This window comes from Falco rusticolus, chromosome 9 (assembly GCF_015220075.1).
Source record: "Falco rusticolus isolate bFalRus1 chromosome 9, bFalRus1.pri, whole genome shotgun sequence".
NCBI classification, from domain to species: domain Eukaryota; kingdom Metazoa; phylum Chordata; class Aves; order Falconiformes; family Falconidae; genus Falco; species Falco rusticolus.
This window is the reverse complement of record NC_051195.1, coordinates 30,546,059-30,573,753: the sequence shown is the minus strand read 5'-3', so window position 1 is coordinate 30,573,753 and position 27,695 is coordinate 30,546,059. Positions and strand designations below refer to the sequence as shown.

Below are 27,695 nucleotides of genomic sequence, written 5' to 3'. Positions count from 1 at the left end.
ACTAAAATTTTCACTTAAAAGCCATGAATCCAGCTACCAAAGGACTTTGTTTGCTTCTTGGAGCAGTCACACTGGACAAGGACTGTGTCAGCTCCAAATCCCAATGGCTGCAGTATCCCAGGGTCGTGGCAGCAAGATGCATTTCATCACCCAACCTCCATCTCCTTTCAGACACTTAAATAGTTTCTATGACAGCCAAACTGATCTCTCAAGAAAAGTTTGTTATCAGTGGTTTTCAGCCTGTAAACTGTGGAGTCCCCAGGGCTGGAGCTTAATTTTAAGAGCCTGAGAAAAATAACAAGAAAAGCTAGTTAAATGTCAGTAGCCTTAAATCCTCTATCTGGGGCCTGCACCTCTCTGGAAGATATGTGAGCATTAGCTAATCAGAAAAAGTCTGAAAAATCACTGAGCCAGGATATTAGGAGATCAGCCCGATTCCCTAATTCTCCACCTTATTCCCTAATTCACTCTCAAAATGAGAGGAGACTCCATCTCAAATTATCTCACTGCAGCATCAGCTCCAAGCCAAGCAGATAAACGGCTTTGCAAAAAGCTCTCCATCAGAAATGGTGTGAATTAGGTCAAGGTTGGGATAATGCAGAGATCAGGCAACAGGGCTCCCACGTAAGCCAAAAGCCCAAGTGCTAATGGCCAGGAGAGAAATATATAATGGGCTCTTAAGAAGAGCAACACATAACTAAGCCATATATTTCCTCACTGGCAGTCAGCTGCATGTTGGTGCTTTAATGAAGTTACAAGGCAGAACACAGGAGTATCTAACCTCCAGAGAACATCATTAGTGAAGACAAACTACATTTCACAATGCTGCCATTATTTTTGCTAGCATCTCATTAATCATTTAATGGTCATCACTTATTCTTTTCTTAGCCTTTTCTTAGCACAGAGTACTCCGCTGTGCAAAAATACCGAGATTCAGGCAGTCCCTGTCCCACAGAGCTAACAGTGCTTTAATTTGGCTCTGCTGCCAGTTCCCAATGCTGTGGAAACTCCTAATGGTAGGGAAGAAATCCTGCCTGTGTCCTTCATGAGCAGTTGAAATGGAAGGTGACTTCTGTGGTAGACTGGAGAAGCTGAAAGATGTCCAGGCAGTAAGGGGTAAAACCTCTGCCAGCTTTGCAGAAAAAGGCGGCAATGCTGCTGCTCTGCTGTCCGAAGATAGCAGTGGGAGACTAGTCCCCAAACTGTCTGAAAAAGGTAGTAGAAAATAAAGCTGAGTTGCAACCTGCTGGCCAGGTATAGACAGACTCTCAGGGGGGTCTCCCTGTGTGCCCAGGGGTCAGCAACTGGCCCACATGAACTGCAGAGGAACAAAGTATTGGTCTGCAGGCGCTGTTGCTGGTAAAGGTGATTTATGGTGTTAATGGCCTTCACTTGAACACGAGATAACGTATTTCCTCTTAAGCCTTGACAAAGCATTAACCCTTATCCTCTGAATAAACATGGCCAGGTGGAAGGGGTTTTCCAGTTCACCTGCTGAGAGGTGCCAAAACCAGAGATGGGACCACAGCCCTCCTGAGGTGACCTCGGAGAACATAGATGCTCTCACACCGCAGGGTTGAAGTGTTTCACCAGTGACTTACTCATCCTCCCAGTCCCTGGCTGGGGATCACATGGATCCACACTTAACCCTGTAAATTGAATGTGAGGCAAGGAGCACACATCACTCAGGCCCTGGTTTTTGTAGCTTATTTTAACTAAACACCACCTGGAGGTGACATTCCATGTGACAATTAATGAGCCAAGAAATTAGGAAGGAAGAGACATTCAGAGCTAAATTAATTTCATAGCCATCTCTTGCTGTCCAGAAATGTGCTGGGCCAATTCTGCATCCCAGTTTGTCCCAGGGTAACTCCACAGCCAGCAGAGGCAAGGACAGGAATGGGGCAATAGCTCAGCCTCCTGCAGGGCTGGTACTAGGACCCCAACTGCAGCACTTGCTCTGAGCAGGACAGTCACCACTGTGCCCTCCAGGCAGGTGTCAGAGTTGCTGTGCCTTTGCAGATCAATTGCAAAAATATGCTTTTTTAACAGCAGAAAAAGTAGTCCTTCATTTTTCATGCCCTTACATCATCTCAGGAGCAGCTGACCAACCCATGTAAGTTTTCTAAAAATATTTTGCCTAAGGCAGATGTTCAGGACAGAAAAAAAATCAGTCTGGGTAATTAAATAATTTGCCAAAGTTATAAACAACTGCAAATGGCTCCTAATGAGGTAAAACGTCATCTCCCATGCCAGGGGCCAGGACCACTCCTGCCAGAGCCCTGCAGGACCCCTACCAGGACAAGCGCTCATGGCAATGGCCTGTTTCCAGAAGAACAAGCTTTGGGAAAACTGCTCCTAGACACCAGCCTTCCTGGGGGAAAGGGGGTCCGGTCCCAGCACAGAAAAGGGAGACTGAAGTGTGACAAAGCAACTCCTATCCCCAGCAGCTCACTCGTAGCTGGGGTGTGGGGAAGGCCAGGGATCAAGCAGGGCTACTAGCACAGCCATGGTGCTCCTGCCACCGTCCCTTGGGGATCAGCCCAACGGTGAGTATGGAGCTGGTGGCACAGACCGAGGGCACAGCCCCAGACACACTGGATCTGCGCTGCTGACTCTGCTCCCCATCTAAAAATACGTATAAGAGCTTACTCTGGTTATACACACACCCTGAGGGCAGGCATGCTGCATGCACAGCATCAGTGCTGCTTCAGCATTGCAGGCTCATGCACAAAACTGACCATACCATGAATTTATCCCATTTTAAATGGCCACCTCAAATTTTGGTGATTAAATCCTTTTCCTCAAAGCAAGAGAGACTGATGGCTGTGCTGGACCAAAAGAGCACTCACCTATAGGGTGGGTGTTTCCCACACCTGCACCCACCACCCTCTATCATCCAAGGCAAAATGTCTACAGCTGGTATTTTACTCTCATTAAGGACCAGGCAAAAGCATCCCCCTCCCTCTGCTGATGTTCTGCAGTGCTGAAGCAAAACCAACGCATTGTCCAACATGGACATCCAAAAGATCCACTGAGGAACAACAGCTTCCAGCATGGTTTTGGAGATGTTCTGCCAAGGAGCAGCTGCCTTCCTCTGAGGACAGCATCCCAGCATTCCTGTCCAACAGCCCCAGAGAGCCGCATGCAGCCTTGCAGCAGGGTCAGAAGGGTGACTACACTGGAGCAGATGATCTCACTGGAGGAGAGAAGATAGATTATTTTAGTCCTTGTTTCCTTTTTGTTTCACCCTAAGAATGAGTAATCCAACATGCTTAGTTTTGAGAATAATTTTGAACATTTACCCATGTCTAGCAACTTACCTTAAGGGTCCTTTCTCCCTCTCCCCAGGAAGCTCCTGATTGTGCTGTAAATTAAGGAATATTCCTTCTTCAACAGCTCCATGTCTCTGCTCTGAGTTACTGTTGAGAACCCAGATCACAGCAGAGTGCAGCGATTACCCTGCATGTGGATGAAGTAAAATTCCCTTGTAGCTTGTGCTATCCAGAGGCTGCTTCCTACTCTTTTTACATCTTGTTTTCCTGAGCTGTGAGGTACTATTTAGCCTTTCTTATGTTTCTGCCCAGGAGAGCTGGAAAGAAAAAATTATTTCTCTAAAGTAATTGTTTTACAGAGAGTGCACAGCACTTTCTGAACCTGAGTCAGCACATAAATGCAAGCTATTAAACAAGAAACCCAGTGAGCATTAAAGCAGTGGGGAACCAAAGCAGGCTGCACCCTGGCTAAAACTCACCTGTGGAGTTCAGCCAGGGGTCCTGAAGCCCTGTAACAGTGAAATGGAGTGGTCCTGATGTCCTATAAAGGAAAAATGGAAACACGAGCTGATTAGCTGTGGGTTTTTATTGCTGCTGGATGAACATTAACACTCATTTCCACTCGCAGGTAAAAGAGAACATAGATATTATGGTCAGTGCATTTGTGTTTCATTAAACTAATTGTGTTAGTTGCTGTTTAGATTCGAGGTGATGACATTGTAGCCCTCTAAGTCAGCATGTGTTGCACACCCGCTGTATATGCCCCTGAGAAACCATAGGTACCTCCTCCCACTGCTCCCTTCCAGTGCGATCCCATCAAGGCAGCCAGCCCTGCAATGCGAGCCAGCATGGGCACAAAACTCAGCGCTGGCAGCAAGTGCACTTTTGTGGAGATGGTTCCTCTCTTTTTCAAGAAAATAGATAAATGTAACACTTTTCCCCCCGCCCTTTCCTGAAGGCATGTGGAAACTTCAGCCAAGAAGAAATCTGAGAGTTTTTTCAGATGAAAGCTGGGAAGAGGAAAATGATGTTGAATACATCAGAACAAAACTGAGCTTCCTTGTGTGGCAACAACCTGTAAAATAAATTTTTGAGAGGAAAAGAATAATTGCTTTTGGGTTATTTAAAGGGACAGAAGACAATAGTTCAGTCCCACAGGAAAAGTGAGCCAGGTGCTCTGATTGCACCATGCCTTCTGACAGGGAGCAAGAAGAAGGCCCAGCACAAGGGTCTTGGACATGGATGTAAGGTATGGTATAAACATCTCAGTACCTGTACAACACATAGCCAAACACAGCCTTTGCCCTGAAGTGCCATTCCAGGCTTTGAAAGCTATTGATCTTCACAGCCTCCTCACTGAAGGGCTGGTCGTTTCAGCGCATTTTCATAGGGAAATCAGTGATGTGGTATGCTCAGAGCCAGGAGCGTGCTCCCTATCCTGCTCAGGGCTGCAGACCTGTTTCACTGAAGAGAAAGAGGGCAGCAGCAATAACACAGATGAGCTTGTTTGACTCACCTGGCTTCTCCCAGCCCGATGGTTGCTCAACAGCCCTTAATCAGTGGAGAGGGCATCTCACAGGCATCCACTGGCAGCTCTATGTTGAGAGTTAACATTGGCAGGAGGGAGGGACACAGCACTACTGGAGGCTGCTGCTGGCTGGCACATGGGACCGCCCTGAAAATGAGAAATGGGGCAGGAAAAACAGCTACCCGAGGCCACATCCATCTGCTCACCTAGAAAAGCTACCAGCTGCCCCAGAAGATACACACTGCATGAGACAGCTGTGAAAGCTGTGTGCCAGTGGGGAGCCCTGTTCTGGGGCTTTTCCCCTTGCCACAGCAGCTGTCTTCCATCCTTGTCCTCCTGACCCAGCCGACTGCAGGCAGAGCTGCATCCCCTGCCCCGCGGCAGCAGAAGGAGAGGTGAAGGGAGACAGGCTGTGCCAGGCAGCCCAGGGATTTCCTAGGAGGAGCACCCCTGGCCAAAAGAACATGATGGACCGTTTCCGGATGATCTTCCAGTACTTCCAGTCCAACTCGGAGTCTGTAATGAATGGGATTTGTGGGCTGTTAGCCCTGGCTAGCATAAAGATGTATACCTGCTTTGACTTCAGCTGCCCCTGTCTGCCCCATTACAACATGGCATACGGCTTGGGGATCATGTTTGTACCCCCCATCGCCCTTTTCCTCTGCGGCCTCATCCTCAACAGACAGTCCCTGGTGATGCTGGAGGAGTGGAGGCGACCACAGGGGCACAGAAAGAAGGACCTAGCTGTCATCAGGTGGGGTTTGTACTGGGAGTGGCATCCTTCCTTCCATCTCCTGCTTAGTTGTCTTGTCCCCATAGCTTTGATCCTCCTGATAATTAATTTTCTTCTAAGCTCAGCTCCCAAGACCTTTCCCCGTGGGCCTGTAGGGGTAGGGGCATGGTAAATGCATTTGTAACAGCAGAAAGGAACACAGAGCCTCATCCCATCCCAGAAAAGGAGGGCAGGAGCACTTTGACACCAGCAGCTGTGTTTATGGGGCTGCCCTGGGGTGCACATGCAGGTTCTCCCAGGACTTGAACATGCAAAAGGATGAGGTGTTTCCACTTAAACGTGCAGAAAGAGCATCATTTCCATCACAGTCATTCTTTATCAATAGCCTTGTGGTTTCCCTCCCCTCAGTTGAATTTTTACTGACTTACACTTGCGGGAAGGAGATGAGAATCACATTCAATCTGTTACATACGAAGTTTTACCCAGTGCACAGGTTGACACAGAACGGGGGAAGAAAGGCTGCAGAGAAAAGTGATTATTTTTTTCCAGGTAGAAACGGCACTGACAGGAAAAGAAAGTGCAAGTGGAAGACAAGGAAGAGCTGACAAGGATTTGTGCATGGGGGAGACAGTCGAGGCAAGCACATAAGGACTGTGCACTGCACTGAATGCCCACCAGACACAGAGCACTACCATACACCGGCACAGGTTTCACTGGGAGGCAGCACCAACAAAGAGATCCCAGAGCAGAAGAGGCATTAGCTAGACTAGAGCAACGCTGGGGACGGTCCTGGGCTTCAGCTCCCTGGCTCTAGGAGGACTGCTTGGCACAGGGCAGCCTGCATCCATCAAGGCTCTGGATGAGGAGAAAGCTACCGGCATTTACCCACTCACCTCTCTCTCCTGCTCCAGGTATATGTGTTCCTCCATCCTGCAGCGAGCCATGGTTGCCCCTGTTGTCTGGATCATAGTGACCCTCCTGGATGGCAAATGCCTGATCTGTGCTTTCAGCAGCTCCGTGGATCCTGAGAAGTTTGTGGGCTTTGCCAATGCCAGCCTGGTGCAGGTGCAGGAGGTGCTGGCCAAGGTGCCCTGCAAGGATGACGAGCTCATGAGGAACAACACATCCCGCAAGGCAGTGTCCAGGTACCTGCGCTGCTGGTCCCAGGTAGGTCACTGCCAGCCAAGCCCCCCGTGAGATGCCCAGGGCACACATCACCTGCTCCTGCTCTACCTCAATTTGTTACAGCTTCACCACAGTCAGGCTGGGAGCAAGGCTGCCCTTTCTTTGCTTCTTTATGCCCCCAAATGCTGCCACGCTCAGTGATTATCTCCAGAGTCACTCAGGCAGGGAGAAGGGACGAAATAAAGGATGGTTTAATTAAAAGAACCATTTCTAGAAGACCCAGCAACTTCTAAACCCAGATAATCAAAAACAGACTGTAAAGAATACAGGTGCCTCCTAAGGCCCTGTCCAGTGTTAGAAGACCTTTCTAACCGCTAGCTTTGCAGACAGAACACACTGTTTGAAGGACAGTGCTAGCCAAGACAGATGGCAACAGCTTGCTCAGGAACAATAGAACAGGACACAACAGGGAGTGGCCCTGGCCAGTCCCTGCTTTTGGTACAGGAGTGCCAGGTCAGGGATGAGGACCTGTGGGAGGGCATTGAAAACAAGCCTTTCCCTCTTACCAAAGGGAGCTGCACGTAGTCTGGGCTGCCCTCACCCTACTGTGGGGACTCCTGGGCCCTGGAGCCAGTGTAGGTGGCAGAAGATCTCACTGGAGATAAGTGAGTGCCAAAGAAGAGCACTGAAGCCCCCTTCCCCTGGGGCGTACTCATGCTCAAAGCAAATACCTGGCTCCTCCAGGCTGACTTTGCAGTTATCTACTGAACTATTGATGCACAGATAGATGTCCTATACTCACTGGTTGGAGATGACACCAACCATCTGAGTGCAGCTTGAGCGTGCTGAGCTTCAGGTACAGGTTGAGGACATGAGTCCAAATGCACCACATCTCCAGCCACACAAATTCTCCGTCTCAGTAATACAGGCAAACAGCTTGTGCCTGTCTTGCTCCTATTCCACTGCTTATTTCTTATCATTCAGGCACTCGGCTGGAGCATTTTGTTGATCCTTATAGTAGCAGCTTTCCTCGCCCGCTGGCTCAGACCTTGCTTCAACCAGGCCACCCTCCTGCAGGCACGTCACTGGAGCAACTACATTGACATCGAGCAAAAGATTTTTGAGGAAACCTGCTGTGAGCACAGCCGGCTCTTTGCTCATAAATGCATCCTCCACTTCTTCAAAAGCATGCAGCAAGAGATCAAACTGCACAGCTTCAGCTTGCCAAGGGAGGGAGAGGGGGCTGAGGGAGAGGAAGATCTCCAGGGCATCACAGATCAGGAGCAGGTGAATCAACTTCTGAAAAGGTGGTACTATGAGAAACCTCCCCTGAATGTCAGCCAAGCAACCCAGAGGTGTCCCCTGGGGTGAGAAAAATCCCCTCTGTTCCAGGCAAAGTGTCTGCTTTGCCCTGCAGACACTGAAGGGACACTGCCATACCTCTGCACAAAGCCAGGACCAGCAGGGTCATGACAGCAGTGCTCACATCTTCCTCCAAAACCGCAACCCCAAAGATTCTGCTCCAGGGCATGCCTGGCAAAACCTCCAAAATAAAGTAGTTCTTGAAGATCCAAAGGTCCCAGACTCAATCACTTAGTTAATGACTTTTCTAAACCAAAGGCTCTGCATAGCCCTTCTGTCATATGAAAGAGTTTGCAGCTCCTTACAGCTGTGATAAAACCCTTCTGGCTTGAGCAAGGATTTCAACCAAGGCAGCAACATCTGGCTGCTTATGCAAACCAACTGGAGCAGCAGCTTCCCAGAGGTGTGGGGAGCTCCTGCCCATTTCAGTGAAACCTGTTTCAGAGAGTTAGCAGTGCTGACACTGAAATTATTTAATCTGCAACTCTTTTAGTACCACACCAACACATTTACTCAAAAAGGCAAAACCACCTCCTACATCTTCCCATCTGCTGAGAGCTCTGGCTGCCCCCAGCCCAGCTGCCAAACTGTTCAGCCTCCCTCTAACAAGCCATCAATAATTCCATGAGTTCTCAAAACAAAATATGGCAATGCACTGAAATTCATGGAGCAGCATAAATTTAATTGAAGATACCTCTGGACAAGCATCCCTGGATTGGATTTGCAGAAGGAAGTGAGATTGAGGCTTTGCTTAACATATCCAGAGCCACAGGCCTCTGCTGGGGTCCACGTGGCTGCTCTAAGCACTGGCATTAGGCCATGGAAAGGACACACTGACTCTGTCTGAAAAGTCTGAACACCAGTTTTAAATACTCCCCTGCTAGATTTTAGTACAAACCAATCTATCCAGAAGATATCCTTGTGTCACCTGGTTGGTTATTTCCATCCTTAGTTTTTAAACTGTTTGAATATAACCTTTATCTGAGCCTCTAATGCCAATTACTTTCTTACCTGCCTTTTTCCAGCCCCTGTTGTAGGTGGTGCCAACCACGGTGCCAGTGTGATTGATATTCCTGTCCAGCACTGCTGCTTGGATGCATTAAACTCTTTACTGCAGACTAACCCAGCACAGACATATATATTCCTCCACCTGAGGCTCACACTGATGCCCACTTAGTCCCTGGGAATGAGGGGTGCAAGGCAGAGGTGTGAGGAGGGAAGGTGAAAAAGAAACACCTCCTTGGCTGTGAACGTACAGATGGGGCAAGCAGGGCTTCCAGGAGGAAAGCAGTGGGTGGTGAGGGGGCAAAGAAACCTGCCACCACCTTGTGATTAAATCCAAAATGAGGGATCAAATTGAAAACTTACATTAACTCCCCAAATTAACTTGTCAAGCTGCTGGGAGGCGTGCCACCTCCTCCCCAGGATGTTTGTATGCATGGAGTCAGGGAGGGAGGAGACATGTGGCAAAATACAGGGAGGCCAAATAACTCTCTGGGCCACCCGTGGGCAGCTGCACCCCTCTGCCAGCTGAGGCCCGGCCAGGAGCTGTGGGGTGCAGAGCTGCTCTTATTTTCATAGCAAAATCAGCTCTGGATGAATCCCTGAGGTAACCTGGACATGCTCAGAGAGGGCACCAAGGCAGCTATGTCCCATGCTGGTTGGGAATAACACAGTGGTCTTCCCACCAGGAGCTCTTTAAGTCCAGAGAGCCTCTGAACATTCTTTTGAAATCAGGATTGCACTTTGAATTTCATCTCTGGTTTACTTTTATCAGACACAACATCACAAATCTCAGGCTGTGACTCAGTTCAGGCTCACCACTCTCCACTAGTCAAATTGACTTATTTTCCTAACCAGCTCAGAGCAGAAGCCCACAGCTCATTTTTGCATGCTGCTTTCCATGTTCTCAGGTTTTAAGTCATCCAAGAGTGGCTGCAAAACATGACATGCAAAAAAGGGGAAGAGGAACAGCTTTGTTATCTGTATTGGGAGGGAGAAAACTGGAGGATGTAAGGGCACTGCTATAGATCTATGCAGGTCTACAAAGGCTCACATGCTGCTGAGAGGGTCAGTCTGGTCCATGGAGCAGCTGCAGTTGGGAGGCTCGAACAGCCGCGGCCCTCCCAGAGTCCCTTGCTGTGTTCCCCTTTGAAGCCAGAAAACTCTCCTCCATTGTGGAAAATGGTATCTGGCACCCCACAATGGGACAAGAGGCAACAGGCACAAACCCAAAATGCAGGGAAATTCATTTAAACAGAAGAAAACACTTACTTTGAGGGTGATGGAACAGGCTGCCCAAAGATCGTGGCATCTCCACCCATGGAAAAATTCACAACCCTTTTAGATGTGGCCCTGAGCACACTTTAAGCAGGGAAGAGGGCGGACCAGACAATCTCAAGGGATCCCTTCCCACCAGCTCTGCTAGGAGTGCGTACTGTCCTGTAGAAGTGGAAAGGGTCAGTCACAAACTTTGGCAGCTCTCTGTCCCTCAGGGCTGGTCTGATGCCTGACCTACAGACATATGTGACATGCTCAGGTGTTGCAGCACTATCAAAACTAGTTGGCTGCAACAAGGCTTTTTCCATCACTTACCAGGTTAACTTCAATAAGTAGTTCCCACACCTTGCCCCAGCACAGCCACCAATTCCCTACAAGGTTTCAAAAGTTCATTTACTGTCCATGCTGTTTCTTCATCCTCTTCAGGCCAAGTCCACCCTGCTTCTTGCCTCTGCTGCGTCCAGATTCTTCCTTCTCCCAGCTCCTCCTCCCCTCATCTGGGCCTCTTCTTGTCTCTCCTACATCCAGGGTGTGCTCTCTCTACTTCTTCCAAATCTCCTTTCTTCCAGGTCTCCCTTCCTCCAGCACTCCTCTTCACACAGTCCTTCTCTCCTATACCCCTTAGAGCTATTCAAGTACTTAGCAGGAACCAGCCACAGCTGCACATTATCCACATCAGCCGACCCACCACCCCTGAAGCCAGCCTGCAGCTGTACATTATCAATGTTCATTAACCTGCCTTCCTTCCTCCCTCTACATTCAGGGATCCTCACCTGCCAAAATCCTGTGAAACAGCAGGGTTGACTGCAAAAACAACTTCACCAGTCTCTTCCCAAACTGTCCTGATGGGAATTGTGACTGTTTTCACGTCCCTTCGCTCTGTATCCTATATTGACTGGGACATGCAAAGCCCTCCCCAGCTCCCTGGCTTGGTGTCTGGCTTGATGTCCAGGTCAGGTGCAAGACCCCATGTTGGGAGGGACTTGGGCACCCACCATCTCTCCCAGGACCTGGTTTCCAAAGCATGAGCAGGTTGGGATTGTGGGAGGAAGCACTAACTCTGCCTTCTGTTGCAAATCGGTTGGAATGTCCTTTCTGTTGGCAAGCTCATGAAAACAAGGACCTCCCTAACAAGGCAATAAGGAAAGAAAGACCCAAGCACTGGCTTCTGTGGGCTCTGTTTTGAATCCCACTGACTTATTGTTGGCTTCAGTCAGAACGGCCAGTGCTCTGCACCAAGCAGGGTCAGACCTCTCATTCATGTCTCATGAAAGGCAGAGTTTTCCTGGAGATCAAAAAGCCCTCTGCTTTTTTATGAGGTTGATTCGTGCAGGCTTTGATGTGAACTGCCCCTCAAAAAGCTACTCGGCAGCAAACAAGGAAGCCAGCCTGAGCTCTTAGCTAGCAATACAATAAGCCTCATCTATATTCATGCAGCCAAATCTCTTCCCGTTTGTTGAGATCATGCAATTAACCCCTCCACAGCAGGCAGAGCTAAGACTGCCTAGGTATTACCCATGTGCTTTATGCTCACCTCTGTGGTGGCATCTCAGGGTGAACCTGGCATTATCAACCGAGCCCCAGGGCTGGCATGCGGGGAGACATCAGAAACTGCAGTGCTGACTAATGGTCAAAATACCTGGTTTAGCTTCCTACCTCTGTACTGACGCACTGCAAAACCTTGGGGAAAAGTATCTGCCACGTGCCACCCACCTGTGTACAGCTCGCCTTGGTGACGTGTCTCACAGCCACCAATGCAGCCGTGCTGGTGCCCAGGCAATCAGGTGTATCTTGGTATTCATGTCAACAGCACAGGTGGTGCCCGGACCGGAGGGACCGAACACCTTGCAGGTAGTCAGTGCTGCAACCATCTGCTCTACGGCCACTTGTAGTCCCGGTATACCCCCATCCCTATTATTCCCATACTAGGAGAAACCTAGTATATCAAAGCTGCTTTGTGAACTGGGAATAGAAGTGCAGGAGAGCACCAACAACACAATCCATTTCCTTTAGGTTTGTGCTGTAGGAGCTCAGCCTGGCCCAACCATAACTGTCACGTTTCATTTGTGTTTGTCTTGGTTCTGGCAAACTGGGGAGGAGTCCGTCTGGCCTGCTCTGTGCCAGCAAATGTACACAGGATCTCTGCACCAGAAAGCCCCCGGGTCTGCAGAGCTGACAGCAACAAGCTGAACTGAGCCATGCCCTCGTGAAGAGGAGAGGGATGGAAGTGGTGGGGAAGCTTTGCACCCCAGTGTCAGCACGTGGGACATGTCCACCACAGACCTGAGCTGGCTCTGCCCAGGCTGCTCCTGGTGCACTAAGAGCAGGCAGGGCAATGCAGGTATTCAGGTCTGCTTGGGTCCAGACCGCCTGGTTCTGCTGCTGAATTAATAAGCCCACGTAAAGCGGCATGGCTAAACTGTCAGCAATGCTGTGCTGTACAGCCCAGCCAGCCCAGCACCCGGCTAGCTCAGTCCTCCCTGCACCGTCACTGGTTCCGTGGCAAACATGCCCTTAGACACCTTTAGCCTCAGTTCAAGGCATACAGCCAAATCCCAGCCTCAGCTCCTCCTGCTAAATGGATGCACATTGCTGGCTCGTCTAGTCCTTGCTCTGCCCTTCCTGGCAGGTTTCGAGTGATCTTCAAAGGAGCCACAGCTCCACTGTACCCTCAGCCCTCCAGGGCTGCTGGTACCCGCTGGCCTGATGGACAGGAAGGGTTCTGCGCCCTCGGTGCCTGCAGGTGATCTGGTGCTGGTAGGAAACACCGTCCCTTGGGGGATAACGGCTGCCCTTGGGCCAGGGAGGTCACTGGCAGGATTTACACATCCTCCTTGTATTACCGATTCCTGCACAACCCAGATTTATCAAGGGGCTGGGATTATACCCACAAGAGGCAGCTGCAAGAAAATTGTTCAGCCTCCATCGCTGCCATTCAGAGCAGCCAGCCCTTCAGAAATGCTCGTTGGAAGTGGGTGAACAGAAGAAATCTCAGGGAGAAATCTGTGCCTATTTTTCTCCAGCCCCAAAGCCAGAAAAGCACTATGTGCTTCTTGATGTTACCAGCCCATGCGAGCCAGGGTTTGAAGGATATTTTAGCAATCCCTGAAGGCACAGGGCTGTAAAAATCAAAGCTAAAGGCGTCACCTTGTAAGTCTGGCTGAAACATGGATGTTCGCAGGACAGAGGGGAGCCACTAACAGACAGTAGCTGTATTACATCCCAGAGCTCTGAGAGCTTTATCCCTCCTTCCTCCCTTTCCTTTTCTCGTCCTTCTGCAGACTAAACCAGAAAAGGCATTTCCCAGTGAAGCAGGTACAGAGGAGGGGCTGGCAGACCTGAGAGGTGCTTGCATTAGATGCTGCTGGGGTGATGAGTACGCGGAGGGAGGGGGGAAGCTCCAGCACCTCACTTTTCTGTGTGTCACTGCACCGAAGAGGTGGGGCATCCCGTTGGGCCCTGGGAGGAGCTCCCACCTCCTGCATTTGCAAACAGGTTCACAGAGGGCGACCAGCCAACTCCTCTTTCTGCCCAGGGCAGATTACCCTGGGGAGGGAACAGTGATGGTAGCACCTGCACCTTCCAGCCAAGGGGGTCAGTGGCTGGAAGACTGCAGAAATGGGGATGCGGAGAAGAACAAAGCCAGGTTTAGCAAAACAGAAACAACCCAGGTCTCACAGACCCAAAGAAGAGCAGCTGGAAGCAAACTCTGAACTTTTGCAAGTGGCAAAATCAGCAGAAATATTTTTTTATTATTTTCTGCTATAAATATTGGGGCTGTAAGAGCGCATGAATGAATCAGTGAACTGCACAGAGACTTGCTGATGCCCGCCTTTGAAGAGTGGGGCTGAGAGAATGAAGTAAACCAAGGCCAAAGCTTGGACCCCGGTGGGAGAAGGAGTCACATCAAAGGAATATGGACAAGTTTCGGATGATCTTCCAGTTCCTCCAGTCCAACCAGGAGTCCTTCATGAATGGCATCTGTGGGATCATGGCACTTGCGAGCACCCAGATGTACTCAGCCTTTGATTTCAACTGCCCCTGCCTGCCACACTACAACATGGCCTACGGGCTGGGCATCCTCCTAGTGCCCCCCTTCATCTTGTTCCTGCTGGGCTTCGTGCTGAACAACAACATCTCCATGCTGGCAGAGGAGTGGAGGCGGCCCCAGGGCCAGAGAGGGAAGGACCCGTCTGTCCTGCGCTATATGTTCTGCTCCATGGCGCAGCGGGCCATGATCGCCCCGGCTGTCTGGGTCTCAGTGACGCTGCTGGATGGCAAGTGCATCACCTGTGCCTTCTGCACCTCGGTGCCTGTGGAGACCTTGGGCAATGCCAGCCACACCGGCCTCTCCCAAGGGGAGATGAAGCGTGTCCTTGCCCGCATCCCCTGCAAGGAGATCTACAATGGACAGGAGCTCATCGCCAATGAAGTGGCCGTCAGGTACCTGCGCTGCATCTCACAGGTGAGGCATCATGGCTGTGCCTTGCTAGTGGTTTAGAGTTCAGCACTGCCAGCCTTAGCTCTTCCTTTGGGAGAATCTCCTTGTAGAAATTTAGCTGCAGGAGGAGAGACTGGTGATTTTTCAGGGGTACAAAGGGGTTCAGACTGAGCTCCAGGGAGTTTTGCCTCCAGTGTGGTGCAGAGACTGAAGCTGTAGGTCGTCCTGATAATTTGGTCCCTGCTCCTGCCTGGGAAGCCTAGGGCTGCAGGGCAGAGATACATGGCCAAGCTATATGCAGAGGTTTATTTAGAGCAAGTTCAGAAGGGGATGACACGGATGTTACTCGGTGCCTGGCGGGTTGTCACTTTCTCCCATAACCCACTAGTTCCCCATGGTTGCTCTTGCTGCTTATTATAACATGTGCAAGCAATAGGCTGATAATTATCTATGCCACTTGCCTCTGCTGCATGCGTGGAAAAAGCCAGTGTATTTAGTAACCATCCCAGGGAACCACAAATGAAGAAATGCCACTAACCACTTGTTCTGTGCTTAATTCCTCTCAAGTTCTCTTCTTCTGGCCATGTCGGATACAGGACGGCCTGACCCACTCTGGTCACTCATGGACTGCTGTTTAAAAGCAGCTCCTCTCCCTGACTTCCTTAGGGCAGACGAGTATTATTAACCCCAGTTGAAGAGAAACGGAGGCACAGGACTTCTCCAAAGACACAAAGCAGATTTTCCTGGGTAGACCCCAATTACCAGGCTGCTGGGAAGCGCTGGGAACTGCAAAACAAGAGGGGCCACTTAGGTACCCCCCTCCCAGGTGGTCTTTTAGGGGGCTGCATTTACAGGGGGGCTCACCCTCAAGAGCTCTGCTTGCACAGCCTGGCAGCAGCCTGAGCTGAAACCAACGAAGAACAAGACAGACCAGTCCTGGCTCTGCCCTCATCTCACCCTTCCTGTCAAACCCCATCAACAGGGGAACCTGTCACCACTGATCACCCACAGTAGATGTTACTAGGTCTAACGGCTCAGGAAAAGGGTTAGACAGCTGCATAAACCTGGGGAGTATCTGGAACGACGTTAAGCTGCAATTCAGAGGGCACAGACTACTCTAGACCCAGGTGCGGTCGTACCAGAGGCAGGACTGAGGGCTGGGTGCAGGATTCAGTTTGGTGTTATTTATGGTCACTGCCTGCTGAATCTGTGCAAGGCAAGAAGGGGAGAGGTGCTGCCTGGGTGGGTGCATCAAACAGAATTTCAGCACAGATGCGCTGACATGGCACGTAAGGTCTCCTCATTCAGCTCTGCAATGTAAACGCAGCCCAGCGTCAAACAGCCCGCGGTGGAGCAAGGCTTGTTTGCAGCCTGGGGGGCTCCTGCCGGATGGTGGGAAATGCCGGGCATGTGCTCTGCCTACCTGTGACAGGTCCGGTTCCCCCCTCGTCTCTGCAGGCTCTGGGCTGGTGCTTTGTGCTGCTGATGACTATGCTGGCTTTCTTGGTCAGATCCCTCCGGCCCTGCTTCACCCAAGCCGCCTTCCTGAAGAGCAGGTACTGGTCCCACTACATCGATATCGAGCGCAAGCTGTTTGATGAGACATGTACGGAGCACGCCAGGAGCTTTGCCAAGGTCTGCATCCAGCAGTTCTTCGAGGGTGTAAGCACAGACCTGGTGGCTGCTCACTGCCACCTGCCCAGGAAAGCCCCTGCAGGTGCAGGGGAAGCCACCGAGAAGCTCTTGGGCATCACCGACCGGGGCACCATGAACACGGCCCTGAAGAGCTGGCACAGATGCAAGCCCCCGCTGCACCTCCACCCGCCCGCCCTCCCCAGCGGCAGCGGCTGGGCAGAGGAAGGGCAGCCCGCTGTGCACCCCCCTCTGCCCCACAGGGAGGTGGCTGCCTACTACAGCTGGGTGTGAGGGGACAGGGCTGTGCAGAGGCAGAGATGCACATTTGGGAGAGGGGCTGCAGAGGGGACGGACAGGCAGGCATCCGAGCCAGACAGAGGCGGGAGCCAGCACCACAGGGGCTGCGGGTGGACATGCGCCCAGAGGGCTTGGCGGTGCCGGTGCAATCCCATCTGCTCTCATATCCCAGTCCTACAGCACTGGTAATTCAGGCAACAAGTTTTGTGCCAAGCAGGACAGCTACTCAGGGTTGTGATGGATGAGCCCTGGGGATGCTGACGGGCACAATGTGGCAGCCGGACAGACATACCATGTGTCCCACACCACTGAGCAGCAGGTTTGTGTTGGGGCAGTTGCCACGGCAGACACTACCAGGTGTGCAAAACTTCCTTTCTTTTACCATGTGCTCAGCACTGGGCAGCGCATGTTCGTTTAGGCAGTATTAAAAATCCCCTGGTGGGGAAACAAGCTGGGGGTACCCCTTTCTCACGCCAAGCTGTGAAACCCCAAAAGTCTTCCCATTACCCCTCCACACACTACATCACCACGGACACACACAGCTTCCAGGCCAAGAAAAGCTTTAAAATAAATTTGACTCGGGCGATGAGCTATTAAAGGGACAATCTGTATTGCATTACACATGGTGGGAATGGCGTAGTTGTTGCCACAGGTACTATTCAACATCCCACAGAACAAATATCCCACAGAGATGCTCCTCGAAGGGAGTGTCTAGGCACAGAGAGCAGCTGTCATTCAGCAGGACAGAGGGTGGGGGCCAGGCCAACCCCCTGCCACAAATTTGCTGCAGGATGATTTGTTCTTGCAATTTACCTGGATTCCTCCCTGGCACAAAGACTGATGTTAAAAACCCACCTGGGTGTTTGTTTAAGGAGCCAAATAAATAATTCAGACTTACTGTTCAAGCTCTGTGCTCCCGCACAAGAATTTATAAAAGCTACTTACAAAAGCTGTTGGCGTTTGTTTGTTTGTTTGAATGCCATGAACAGGACTGGGGGGGCCCTGGGCCAAGCCCAGGGTGCTGAGTCCATGCGAGTTTGTGCGTTTTGCTGGCACGCAGCCGTCAGCAGTGAGCGAGTCAGAGGAGAAACCAGGGAGGCAACACCAACCGCACGCAATACCAGGTGGCTGCCCATTTCCATAGAAACTGAGGATGACGGGATGCAGGCCCTCCAGGTGACTATGGAAATCGCAGCCCTGAAGACAGTTCCCCAGTGCCGCTGACTTTAATACCAACACGCAGAAGGAAAACCCCTTCTGAGAGATGAGTTTTACCCCTTTTGAAATGCTCATCCCCTTGACATTTCTGCTGCCGCGTTCTTGTTCAAACCAACTTATTACAACTGGCTGGTAACTGAGGTGACTGTCATTTGCATAAACCTTAATTATCAGTGTGTAACTCCACAGAGGCTGTGGGGAGAGGAGAACAAAGGACCAAAATGACAAGGAAATTCTCCTGGCTGCTGTAAGAGAGCCTTAGCAAGCCTGTAGTCAAGGGCACGCTCAATCTGGCTGACTCCCAGGAGAAAGGAGCGTGACACAGATTTATTGTTAATCTTCACACCCCAAACTTTAATTAAGGCACCTGCCCAGAAATTAATAGGCACAAAACCTGATTTACAAAGCAAAGGAGATTAAAAGATAAAGGTGGTTTCCTCTCCTATTATTTGCAGTTCAGCACTGTTAGTGGCTCACCCAGAAAGGCGCGCTCAGAGTCCCCGCAGTGGCGAGCAGCGTGCAGAGCTGGCGGGCCCCACAGCACAGCCAGTAAGATACCAAAAAAAATAGCATGCATTTAGAAAGAGAAGCTTTGGGACTTTAATTTAGTTTCTTAGGATCAGAGCTCTGCCCCCACGCAGCAACTTCAGCAGTTGCAGAGTCCCCATAAAGCAGGCAGGCTGTCCTCTCTCTGCTGGATTTTGGGGACATCGTTCATCGCCTTCAGGAGGAGACCCTTCACTAGGGACCCCGACACAGCCGCTGGGATTTCAGCTAGGCTGCAGCCCTGGTGCTGAGACTGGCCAGCAGCAGCACTCTGAGCATGGAGCGAGCCCCAGGGCCCCCAGCCAAGCTGGCAGGCACCGAGTGGGAGGGGAGTCAGCCCCAGGCAGGCATGGAGGTGTGGGAGTGCCAAGGGGTGCACAGCACCCAGACACCTGGGAGCTGCAAAGACCCACCCGGGGACCCCAGATCTGGGGATGAGCAGGAGGACTAGGTCCAAAAATCCTGGCAGAACTGCCGGCACTGGGCTGAGCCTAGCTTTGCTCCAGGGACAGGGGAACGTGGGTGTTGCTGAAGATTTTCTTGTGCTGAAGACATCCTCTGGGGAGGGCTGAATTTAACCCCGGGGATATGGCAACGAGGAGGCTGGGGAAGGAGGATGGGGGCCTCCGGCCTCTACAAACAGGCTGGGCAGGAGCTGGAGCCAAGAAACATGGCAGAGAGGAGCGACCCAGGGAGAAAGTGAGGCATCCTCGGCTGCCTCGCAGGCATCGCTCTGCAGAGGAAGCAGCGAGTGGAAAAGCTAAGCCGAGCAGGAACGCACCGAGCTCGCCAAATCGCGAGCTGTGCCCAGCCCAGCACACGTGGCTCCTCCAGCCCTGCTCGGCCCCCACTGCCCCCCACAGCAGCACCACTGCTCTGTCCTGGGCGGTGGGAAGTAAACCTGGCCACCCCACAGGGCTCCTGATGGCAAGTTCCTGCTTCTCCCGAAAACCCAGCCAGGCTGGCGTCTTCCCTGCTGGCTGAGCCGGCTCCTGTGCACAAAGGCAGAAGTTTCTGCCCCTTCACGTGGGACCAAAGGCTTTTCCTATGCTGTCCCCGCCTGCTTAGGGTTGCTCCGGGCTCCTGCACAGCTTAGGTACCACCCTCGGTTGAGCTGGGTCCCACTAGCACAACCGCATCTCCTGGGGACCACAGGACCTGCCTCCACCCCCCAGGCTGGGGGGCTCCGGCATTTCCCCTTGGCACCCCATCACTCCCATCCTCCAGGCACACCCGGGCCGTCCCAGCCAGCCTTTGCACAGCTGCATCGAGGGTCTGAAAAAGGCCGATGTGTTTTTTCCAGTGACTCATACTCAGCCTTTCCTCCCCATTTTTTTTTTTTTTTCTTTTTAAAGGCACAACCTCAGCCTTGCACCCAGCAGAAGGCAAGCGCCTGCACTTCGCCCCACCCAAGCACAGGGCCCAAGAACACCCTCCTCCGTCCTCCCAAAAGCAGAGAGCACGTCGCAGGCTGGAAAAGGAAGCTGCCAAACTCTTCAGGCTGTTTGCATCAGCTTTCACTTTGCCTATCAGGCCTCAGCCCTTACACAGCCCTGCACACGGCCGGGAGCCCCCACAGCCAGAGTCCGAGCACAAACCACACAAGGCACCGAGAAGGCTCCAGAACTGCTTTCAACAACTCTTCAAGTAAGTGACTTCATTTTTTCTTGTTTTCAGGCATGTTTCAGGGGAAGGCTTTAACAGAGGCTGCTCAAAAACCATCTGCTGCAAACAGCTTTTCCCCTCCCCTGCTACCCAACCCTCTCCCTCCCAGACAGGCACCATAACCACCCAGCAGAGGAAGGGTACCCACCTCCCCCCGCAGTGGCATGCTCCCCTTTGCCAGCTCCTCTTATTTTTGCGTTGCCAGTTGCCAGGCGCTGTCAGGAAGGTGGAAGGGCCTTGTTTATCAGGGCTGTTTGCTGGTAACTATTAACAGGGTTTTGAATCCCATGCACCAGAACAAGTTTGCGGGTTTAGTGTGTGGCTGCAACCGTGCTGTATCACAAAGCGCAGCAGCTGGCGATGGAGGCCCCGCTCCCCGTCACATGGCGGCAGGTTTCAGCTGGTCTGTCTCCTTTGCCGAGGGAGTTTTGCATATGGAAAACTGGGAAGATGCAGGAAGACATTAAGAGCTGCTTGTATTTGAACTCAGCCATATCACAGTGTGACTTTAAAGGGATTGCCATAGGTTAGGCACAACAGGGAACCGAGGCCAAATTTCTGCCCGTGTTCCCTCCACTGCCCCACAGAGGAAGTGGGTAAAGCAGGATCTGGTGGGGCAGCAGATGGGCTGGAGCACAGTAGTGATTTAAAGCACAGTGCGTGAGCAAGTGTCATACAAGAGACCATAGGATTAAGGTGCCTTTGTGTCTTCTGCATCACTGTCCCTGCAGCCCTTTCCCTGCAGCTGGGGCTGGACCAGAGAAGCCTTGCTCCATGCAAGCCAGCTGGGAGATGCTGGCTTCAGGGCAGATGTTGGGGCAGCCCTGCCGTGGGTCAGGGCCCCCTGGGAGCCCCAGATGTGTGCCAATGCTGGCAGCACCGTGCAAGCTACCAGAGATGGTTACTTGGGTGCCTGGGTCCTTCCTGTCTCCAGCAAACCTCAGTGACAGTGGTTCCTCTGAGGCCAGCAGGTTTCATCACGTAGGTGAGGGTTCCCAGAGCTAGCAAGGTGCTTGGGGCTTCCTGAGATGACACCCTGCGGGGATGCAGATGGAAAGTCAGCTAAGAATTTAAACACAGGCTGCAAGTGGCATGGGGGAATGGGCATCACTGCAGAGAGCATGGATACCCTCCCCGATTATTTCCCTGTCCTTCAAAAAATCGGGGCACACGCTTTCCCCTGCTTGGTCCTGAGTGCCTGCAGTCGACACAACCCAGCTCTGTCAGTGGGGCGGGTATCTCAGTTTAACCAGTGTTGTACTGGGGGAAGGGGCTGGGGAAAGCTGCACAATCAAAAAGCAGTGAAGTGCATCTCTGGCACTGAGGTGTGCAGGTCGAGGGGCTGAGTTTCAGGCCAGCAGTAGCAAGGCTGAGCCAGGACTGCAGGCCAGGACAGCGAGTACGGTTATGTCAACCAACCGTGGGAGATCATCCTGCCACACCTAATCCTAGCACAACTCCTACGTAATTGCTGACCCTGCTCTATCGGCATTAGGTGTTTGTATCCTGGGTCATCAAGATAAGCTCTTGCTTTCCCAGAAAGTAACTTCTCTTGCTTGTAGGAACAGCCCCTGACCCCTGTCCGCAGCGGCTGCTCCTGCCTGGTCCTCCCATGCTGCATCTCTGCCCCCAAACCGGCTGGGCCATCTCACAGCGCCTCTTGCTGCCTCCTTCACATACCTTTGCCGATTACTAAATATTAACTCATCAGGTCTAAAGAGGGAGGTAAAAGCCACACACAGCACCTTCAAGGCAGCGCGGCACCAGCACGCACGTGCCACTTGTGCCTGGGCTAGTGTGAGTCAGCGTCAGCGCTGGGGACACATCCTAGTGCCAGTGCTCTGGTCCAGTTTTCCCAGTAACACAGCGTCCTCCTTCGTTGCAGGCTTGGGAGATCTTCAAGTGTCTGGTGGCGACGCTGAGAGTAATCACCTCTGCGGGGAGGTGACTAAAACAAAAGAGAAGGAAAGACGACAAACGTGCAAATGACAAGGGCAGAAGCAGCTGTCCCGTTGGCAATCTGCTGTAGAGACGCTTAGTGGGAAGCAATGACTGAGGTTTCACACATTGCTTAGGCTGAATCCCTCTTCGGCCGCTTTTAAAGTATCCCTGGTACCAGCAACAAGCTCCAGAGGCTGGGACACTGGGTGGGAGGAAGGGACAGTAGTGAAGGTGCCGTGTTCCTGGCTCAGCCCCTTGCACGCCAGCTGGGCCAAGGCCATTCCGTCCCCCCTCGTTGTGTCCCTCAGTGCGGGGAGGTGGGCCAGCACGGACCTGGGACAAGATGGCCGCCCTCATCGCCGAGAACTTCCGCTTCCTCTCCTTGTTCTTCAAGAGCAAAGATGTGATGATCTTCAATGGTTTGGTGGCCCTGGGCACGGTGGGGAGTGAGGAGCTCTTCTCGGTCGTTGCCTTCAACTGCCCCTGCTCCCCTGCCCGCAACTATATCTACGGGCTGGCCGCCATTGGCGTCCCGGCCCTGGCCCTCTTCCTCATCGGTGTTATCTGGAACAACCACACCTGGAACCTGGTGGCTGAGTGCCACAAGCGTGGTATCAAGAACTTCTCTGCTGCTGCCACCTTCCTCCTCTTCGGCTCCATCATGGGCCGGGCAGCCGTGGCGCCCGTCACCTGGTCAGTCATCTCGCTGCTGCGCGGGGAGGCTTACATCTGCGCCCTCAGCGAGTTCGTCAAGCCGTCCTCCCTGGACAAGTTCCCAGCCGAGTATGGGGCTGAGGTGCTGGCCAGGTTCCCCTGTAAAGACGTGCCAGCAAACCTCACCAAGTTCAGGGACGAGGTGACACGGAGGCTGAGATACGAGTCCCAGGTAGGCACGCCAGGAAGAAAGCCAGGCGGAGTGGGTAAGGCCACCTTGCTGTGTCCTAACGCAGCCTCTCTCTTCTCTCTCAGCTCTTCGGCTGGCTGCTCATCGGCATCGTTGCGGTCCTGGTTTTCCTCACAAAGTGCCTGAAGCACTGCTGCTCGCCGCTGAGCTACCGGCAGGAGGCTTACTGGGCCCAGTACCGCTCCAACGAGGACAAGCTCTTCCGACGCACGGCTGAGGTCCATTCCAGGATCCTGGCAGCCAAGAACGTGAAGCACTTCTTTGGCTTCGTGGCGCTGGACAAGGAGGAGAAGGAGCTGGTGCAGGAGTTCCCAGTGGAGGGCGTCCAGCCAAGCCCCCAGTGGAACGCCATCACAGGTGTCTACATCTACCGGGAAAACAAGGGCTTCCCCCTCTACAGCCGGCTCCACAAGTGGGCCAAAGGGGTGGAAGGGAATGGGCCAAGCCCAGAAGGCCACGAAATGCTCTTTCTGGCTTCCTAAGACAGATGGGCACTGGCAGCAGTTCTGCAGACCACCCGGCAGGCCTACCGGTACCAGTGTGCAGCTCAAGGATTCACAGGGAATATTCCTCCCAGCGGGATTACTTCTTTCAGCAGGTAAAAAGGGATCAACAGCCTCAAGGCAGAGACTGATAAGCAATAACTGAGCTGGGGAAGCCCTCCCTCAGAGATGACCATCTCGTTGCTGCTCCCAGAGACACAAGGGGACCAAGGAGCAGATGCATACCTTGCCTCTGGGCTGCCCGTACACCAGCAGAAGCCTCAGACAGCAAGAGGTGGACATGGCCTTTCTAACCGTGACTCCTGCAGTCCCACTTGTCTCTTCCGTGGCAGGGCTAGCCCCAGCCACCCCACACACCTACCTGTCTTACTGACATCAGTGTTTTCTTACGCAGTTGTGCGGTGCCTGTTATGCAGGCAGGTCCCGCAGCACTTTACAGACTACAGCACAGGGAAAAGAGGGAAGTAGTGGGTAAATTCCTGTGGCAAGGGGGATGCAATAGCACCCGGGAAGGAATGAGTCATTAATACAGCAGCATACTGAATAACTGAAAGACTAAGGCAGGAGGAATCACCAATATTCCCAGTATTCAGAAAGACACTCTAATTACCAAGTTGGAATTTTGGTAGGACACCAAACTCCCTTTGATCTTACTGAAGTGCCTGGCAATTTCTAATGAACCCAAATGGTTGCAGCTGTGGGTTTATAAACCCAGAAGGTGGCACCATCAGCAGAATAGCTTTCAGGTGAGGTGGCTCAGTGAAAGCTTTGGAGGAAGCAGCACCCGCAGTGAGCCATACCGCTGTCTGCAGCTCACTGCGTTTCTCATCAACAGTCGCATGAGAGTCCTGCTTGTCTGCGTTGTGAGTTGCAGCAAGGCTTCAAACAGAATTAGTTCTGTACGTCTGTATATATACACATATATGTATTTAGTGTATATACTACGCCATTGTATTTAGTTAGCTGTATTAACGGAGCATCTTTCTTCGAGGGAAAGGGGGCAAGAAAGTTGCCAGCCAAAAGACCACATTACATGCACCCATCTGCTGCACTGGTACTGGAACCCTGGCGTGACAAGGGACAGCAGGAACAGCATGGGGGAGCACCCCTCTCCTTACCCTTCTACCACTGAAACTCTTTCCACTGACTTAAATGGTCCCGGCAGCAGAAATGTCTCTTTTATGCATGTGGCCAGACTCTGAGAAAGCAAAGCCAGAAAGGTGCAAAATTACTGCCCTCACCATAACACTGACCATGGCTTCAAGGCTGCTCTTCTGGCACTGCACGGTCCCCTTTCTCCCAAGGGTCAGCCCTACATACCCAACACCGTTTCAAGAGCCGGCAGGACAATGAAGTTTGTTTTTCCTACTTGTACTGTTTCTTTATAGGTCCAACTTCTTTTTACACTGTGCCGTTTACCAAAAAGCCTTAGGTTGCTCAAAAAATGACTCAAATTCACAGGACTCAGAGGGCTTACATACAAAGAGAACTGAAATTAATTATTAAATAAGAGTTATTTTTCATTGCCTGCTGAGTTGGGTTGGTTTTTTTGGGGGGGGGGGAGGGGCGCAAAGAAAAGGCATAATTTTACATTCCCTTTGAACTCAAGGACTGGGAACTTATCTTTTCTTTCTATTAAACATTCAGATCCTCTCCTATCCAGATGACCCAGAATATGAAGTCTTTAAGTATTACCACATATTACAATTTTAATAACACTGCTTTTTAGTTGTTCTTGTATTTTTAGTTATTCCTGCAGTGAGTAGCACAAGTCTTGTACATCAGGATACACAACTGCAGCAAATGATAGAAAACATATATAGAGACCTTTTTACAAATACTTCCCCTTGCAAGAGTGAGCTGGAGGGTATTCCCTTGCATAAAGAGGCTGGAACACCACTTCATGGGCGAGGCATCCCAGGATCCTTGTTCAGCTCCTCTACAGATTTGCCTTGCATTTGTGGGAAGGCTTAGCTCCCAGCCTCGCTGTCAACTAATCTGCAGGAATGATCACATGCAAGTTAAATGAAATTGCATTAACTTGAGATGAAAGAGTTCATTTGCATTTCTTCTCGCTGGCCCTCAAGTGCGAACATGCAGACACGTATGCCACCCCCACACACAGAACAGCAGGCGCAAGGTGACTTGCTGAAACAAGGCAGTGTTCCTCTTACTTCCTTTACTTCCCTCGCTTTCTTCCTTGGTAGATTCTTTTGAATCACCTTCACCTCCTCCCCTTCCCTCCTTTGAAGGAAATGGGCAAGACACTTAATACTTTGGAATGGATTTGTTTATCCCAAGAATAAACCATGAGCACAAACTATCTTTTACTCTGTTTGCCTCCCTTCCATTAACTCCAGCCACTTCACATGTGCTGGGATGGGCTAGGGGCTTGTGCAGCTTGTCCGTTCTCTCTCCCTATGGAGAGACATGTCTGAGCAGACAGACAGCGAGGAGCGGAGCAACACCTGTTTGCAACTGCGGGGATATTCCCACCAGCACCACCACCACCTTGTCTGCCACCCTGAGCACAGCCCTGCTAAGACAAGCCAGGGCTTCGGGGCCTTGTAGCCCATCAGCAGTCCCTGTCACTCATCCTCCTCCAGTAAGGATGCTGAGGTGGAGGACCTTAAGCCATGTGGCTTTACTCACCAGCAAAAGCAAGCAGGTTAGTCTTATCAGCAAAATGCCAAGAGGGAAATGGAGCTGCCCATCTTCCCGGCATGCCAGATTGCACAGGCTGCAAGCACACTCTCTGCTTTTCCTCCAGAGACTGAAAACAACCCCATCGCAGACCATCCTACAGGTTGCCCGTTAGGGCACACTTCCCAGTATCAGGATGGGTTCAAACCAGGCTCCTCCAGTGTGGAAAATTACACACAAGCCTTTCATTTTCCCTGCTGACTCCTATACAGACTATAATAGCCCCAGCAGTCAAGAAGAAACAATACCTCAAAGGGATCTTGGTTTCCATTGCAACGCTTATTTACGTATTCTATTATGTAACTAATTAATCCAGAAGAAAAAGCCACCATCGTTGCAGCTGCAGTCTTAAAAAAAGCAGCAGCTGTTACTGGATGTTGCAAGCACCCTCCTCCTCTAGAACATTAAGCAAAATCAGAGTACAGTACCCTGCTCTCCCTCAGGGCAAGAAGCGAAATGACTTGTTTCTGGATCCCAACAGATTTGGGAATTAAATGCTGAATCATTCAGCCTTGCCAACACTGGGCATTCACAGAGGCAGAAGAGCTGGGTCCTGCAAAGCTCTGGTTTTGAGTTCAGAGTACCTACAAGACTCTTGAAGTCGGTATTTCAAAGCTGGGCACCCGCTCACTAGCGTCTATATTGGATAATCACACTTGTTTGCATACCCCCGTTTGTTCCCTTGCCTTCAGTTCTTCATCTGTAAAACACATGGATGATCACATCCACATCTTACTGGAGAGTTACAAGAACATGGATCATAAGGCACCAACACCAGTGACAGAGCCTACGTAAGTACCCAAGATACCTGGCTTTTTCCAAGCAGGTTAGATTGGCATGACTTTTTTTCAGCACAGAAAAATCACTTCTTTGACTTCACCAATTTCTCTTGAGACACAACAACTACTGAAAATCACTATTTTTTCTGTTGTCAATCCCTGGCAACTTGTGATCAGGAGGACCCACTGCAACTGGATGCTGTGGGCTTTAAAGGCATATGCCCTTTCAGCTGAAGGGGACAAGAGCATCCCGGGCTGCACTAGGAAAATCATTATCAGCAGGTCTATGGATGTCATCCTTCCCCTCCTACTCTGCAGCAGTGAGACATCTGGGGCGATATGTCAAGTACTGGGCTCCCCAGTATGTGAAAGATACAGCCTTATGGGAGCAAGTCCAGCAAGGGACAGGAGCAGACATCATACAAGGAGAGGCTGAGAGCTGCAGCTGCTCAGCCCGAGGAGAACATTCAAGGTGGATCTTAGCCACATGTATAAATACCTGACACAAGGACATAAAATGGAACCAGATTCTTCATAGTGGTGCTCAGTGACAGGACAAGAGGAAACAGGCACAAATTCCATTTAAATGTTATAAAACACTTTTTTTCACTGTGAACACGGTCAAACCCTGGAACAGGTCATCCAGAGAGGTTGTGGAGTCTCCACCCTTGGAGAAATCAAAACCAAACCAGATGTGGTCCTCAGCAACCTAGTCTAGCTGACCCCTGCTTTGAGCAGGGGTTTAAACCAGATGACCTCC

At 51.4% G+C, this 27,695-nt stretch overlaps 3 protein-coding genes across 3 annotated transcripts; all 3 read left to right on the top strand.

Annotated features, from left to right (window-relative positions):
• Nucleotides 1–5,267: 5,267 nt before the first annotated feature.
• On the top strand, nucleotides 5,268–8,032 carry CALHM3 (calcium homeostasis modulator 3). Its single transcript, XM_037400112.1, has 3 exons — nucleotides 5,268–5,557; nucleotides 6,448–6,703; nucleotides 7,646–8,032. The coding sequence occupies exons 1-3, from the start codon at nucleotides 5,268–5,270 to the stop codon at nucleotides 8,030–8,032; spliced, it is 933 nt and encodes a 310-aa protein (XP_037256009.1).
• Nucleotides 8,033–14,219: 6,187 nt separating this feature from the next.
• Nucleotides 14,220–16,670, top strand: CALHM1 (calcium homeostasis modulator 1). The gene is made up of 2 exons (XM_037400111.1): nucleotides 14,220–14,768; nucleotides 16,203–16,670. Exons 1-2 carry the CDS (start codon nucleotides 14,220–14,222, stop codon nucleotides 16,668–16,670), a joined length of 1,017 nt encoding a protein of 338 aa, XP_037256008.1.
• Nucleotides 16,671–19,822: 3,152 nt separating this feature from the next.
• On the top strand, nucleotides 19,823–24,976 carry CALHM2 (calcium homeostasis modulator family member 2). The gene is made up of 3 exons (XM_037399764.1): nucleotides 19,823–20,087; nucleotides 21,991–22,932; nucleotides 23,016–24,976. The coding sequence occupies exons 2-3, from the start codon at nucleotides 22,390–22,392 to the stop codon at nucleotides 23,430–23,432; spliced, it is 960 nt and encodes a 319-aa protein (XP_037255661.1). The 5' UTR covers nucleotides 19,823–20,087; nucleotides 21,991–22,389; the 3' UTR covers nucleotides 23,433–24,976.
• The last annotated feature ends 2,719 nt before the right edge of the window (nucleotides 24,977–27,695 follow it).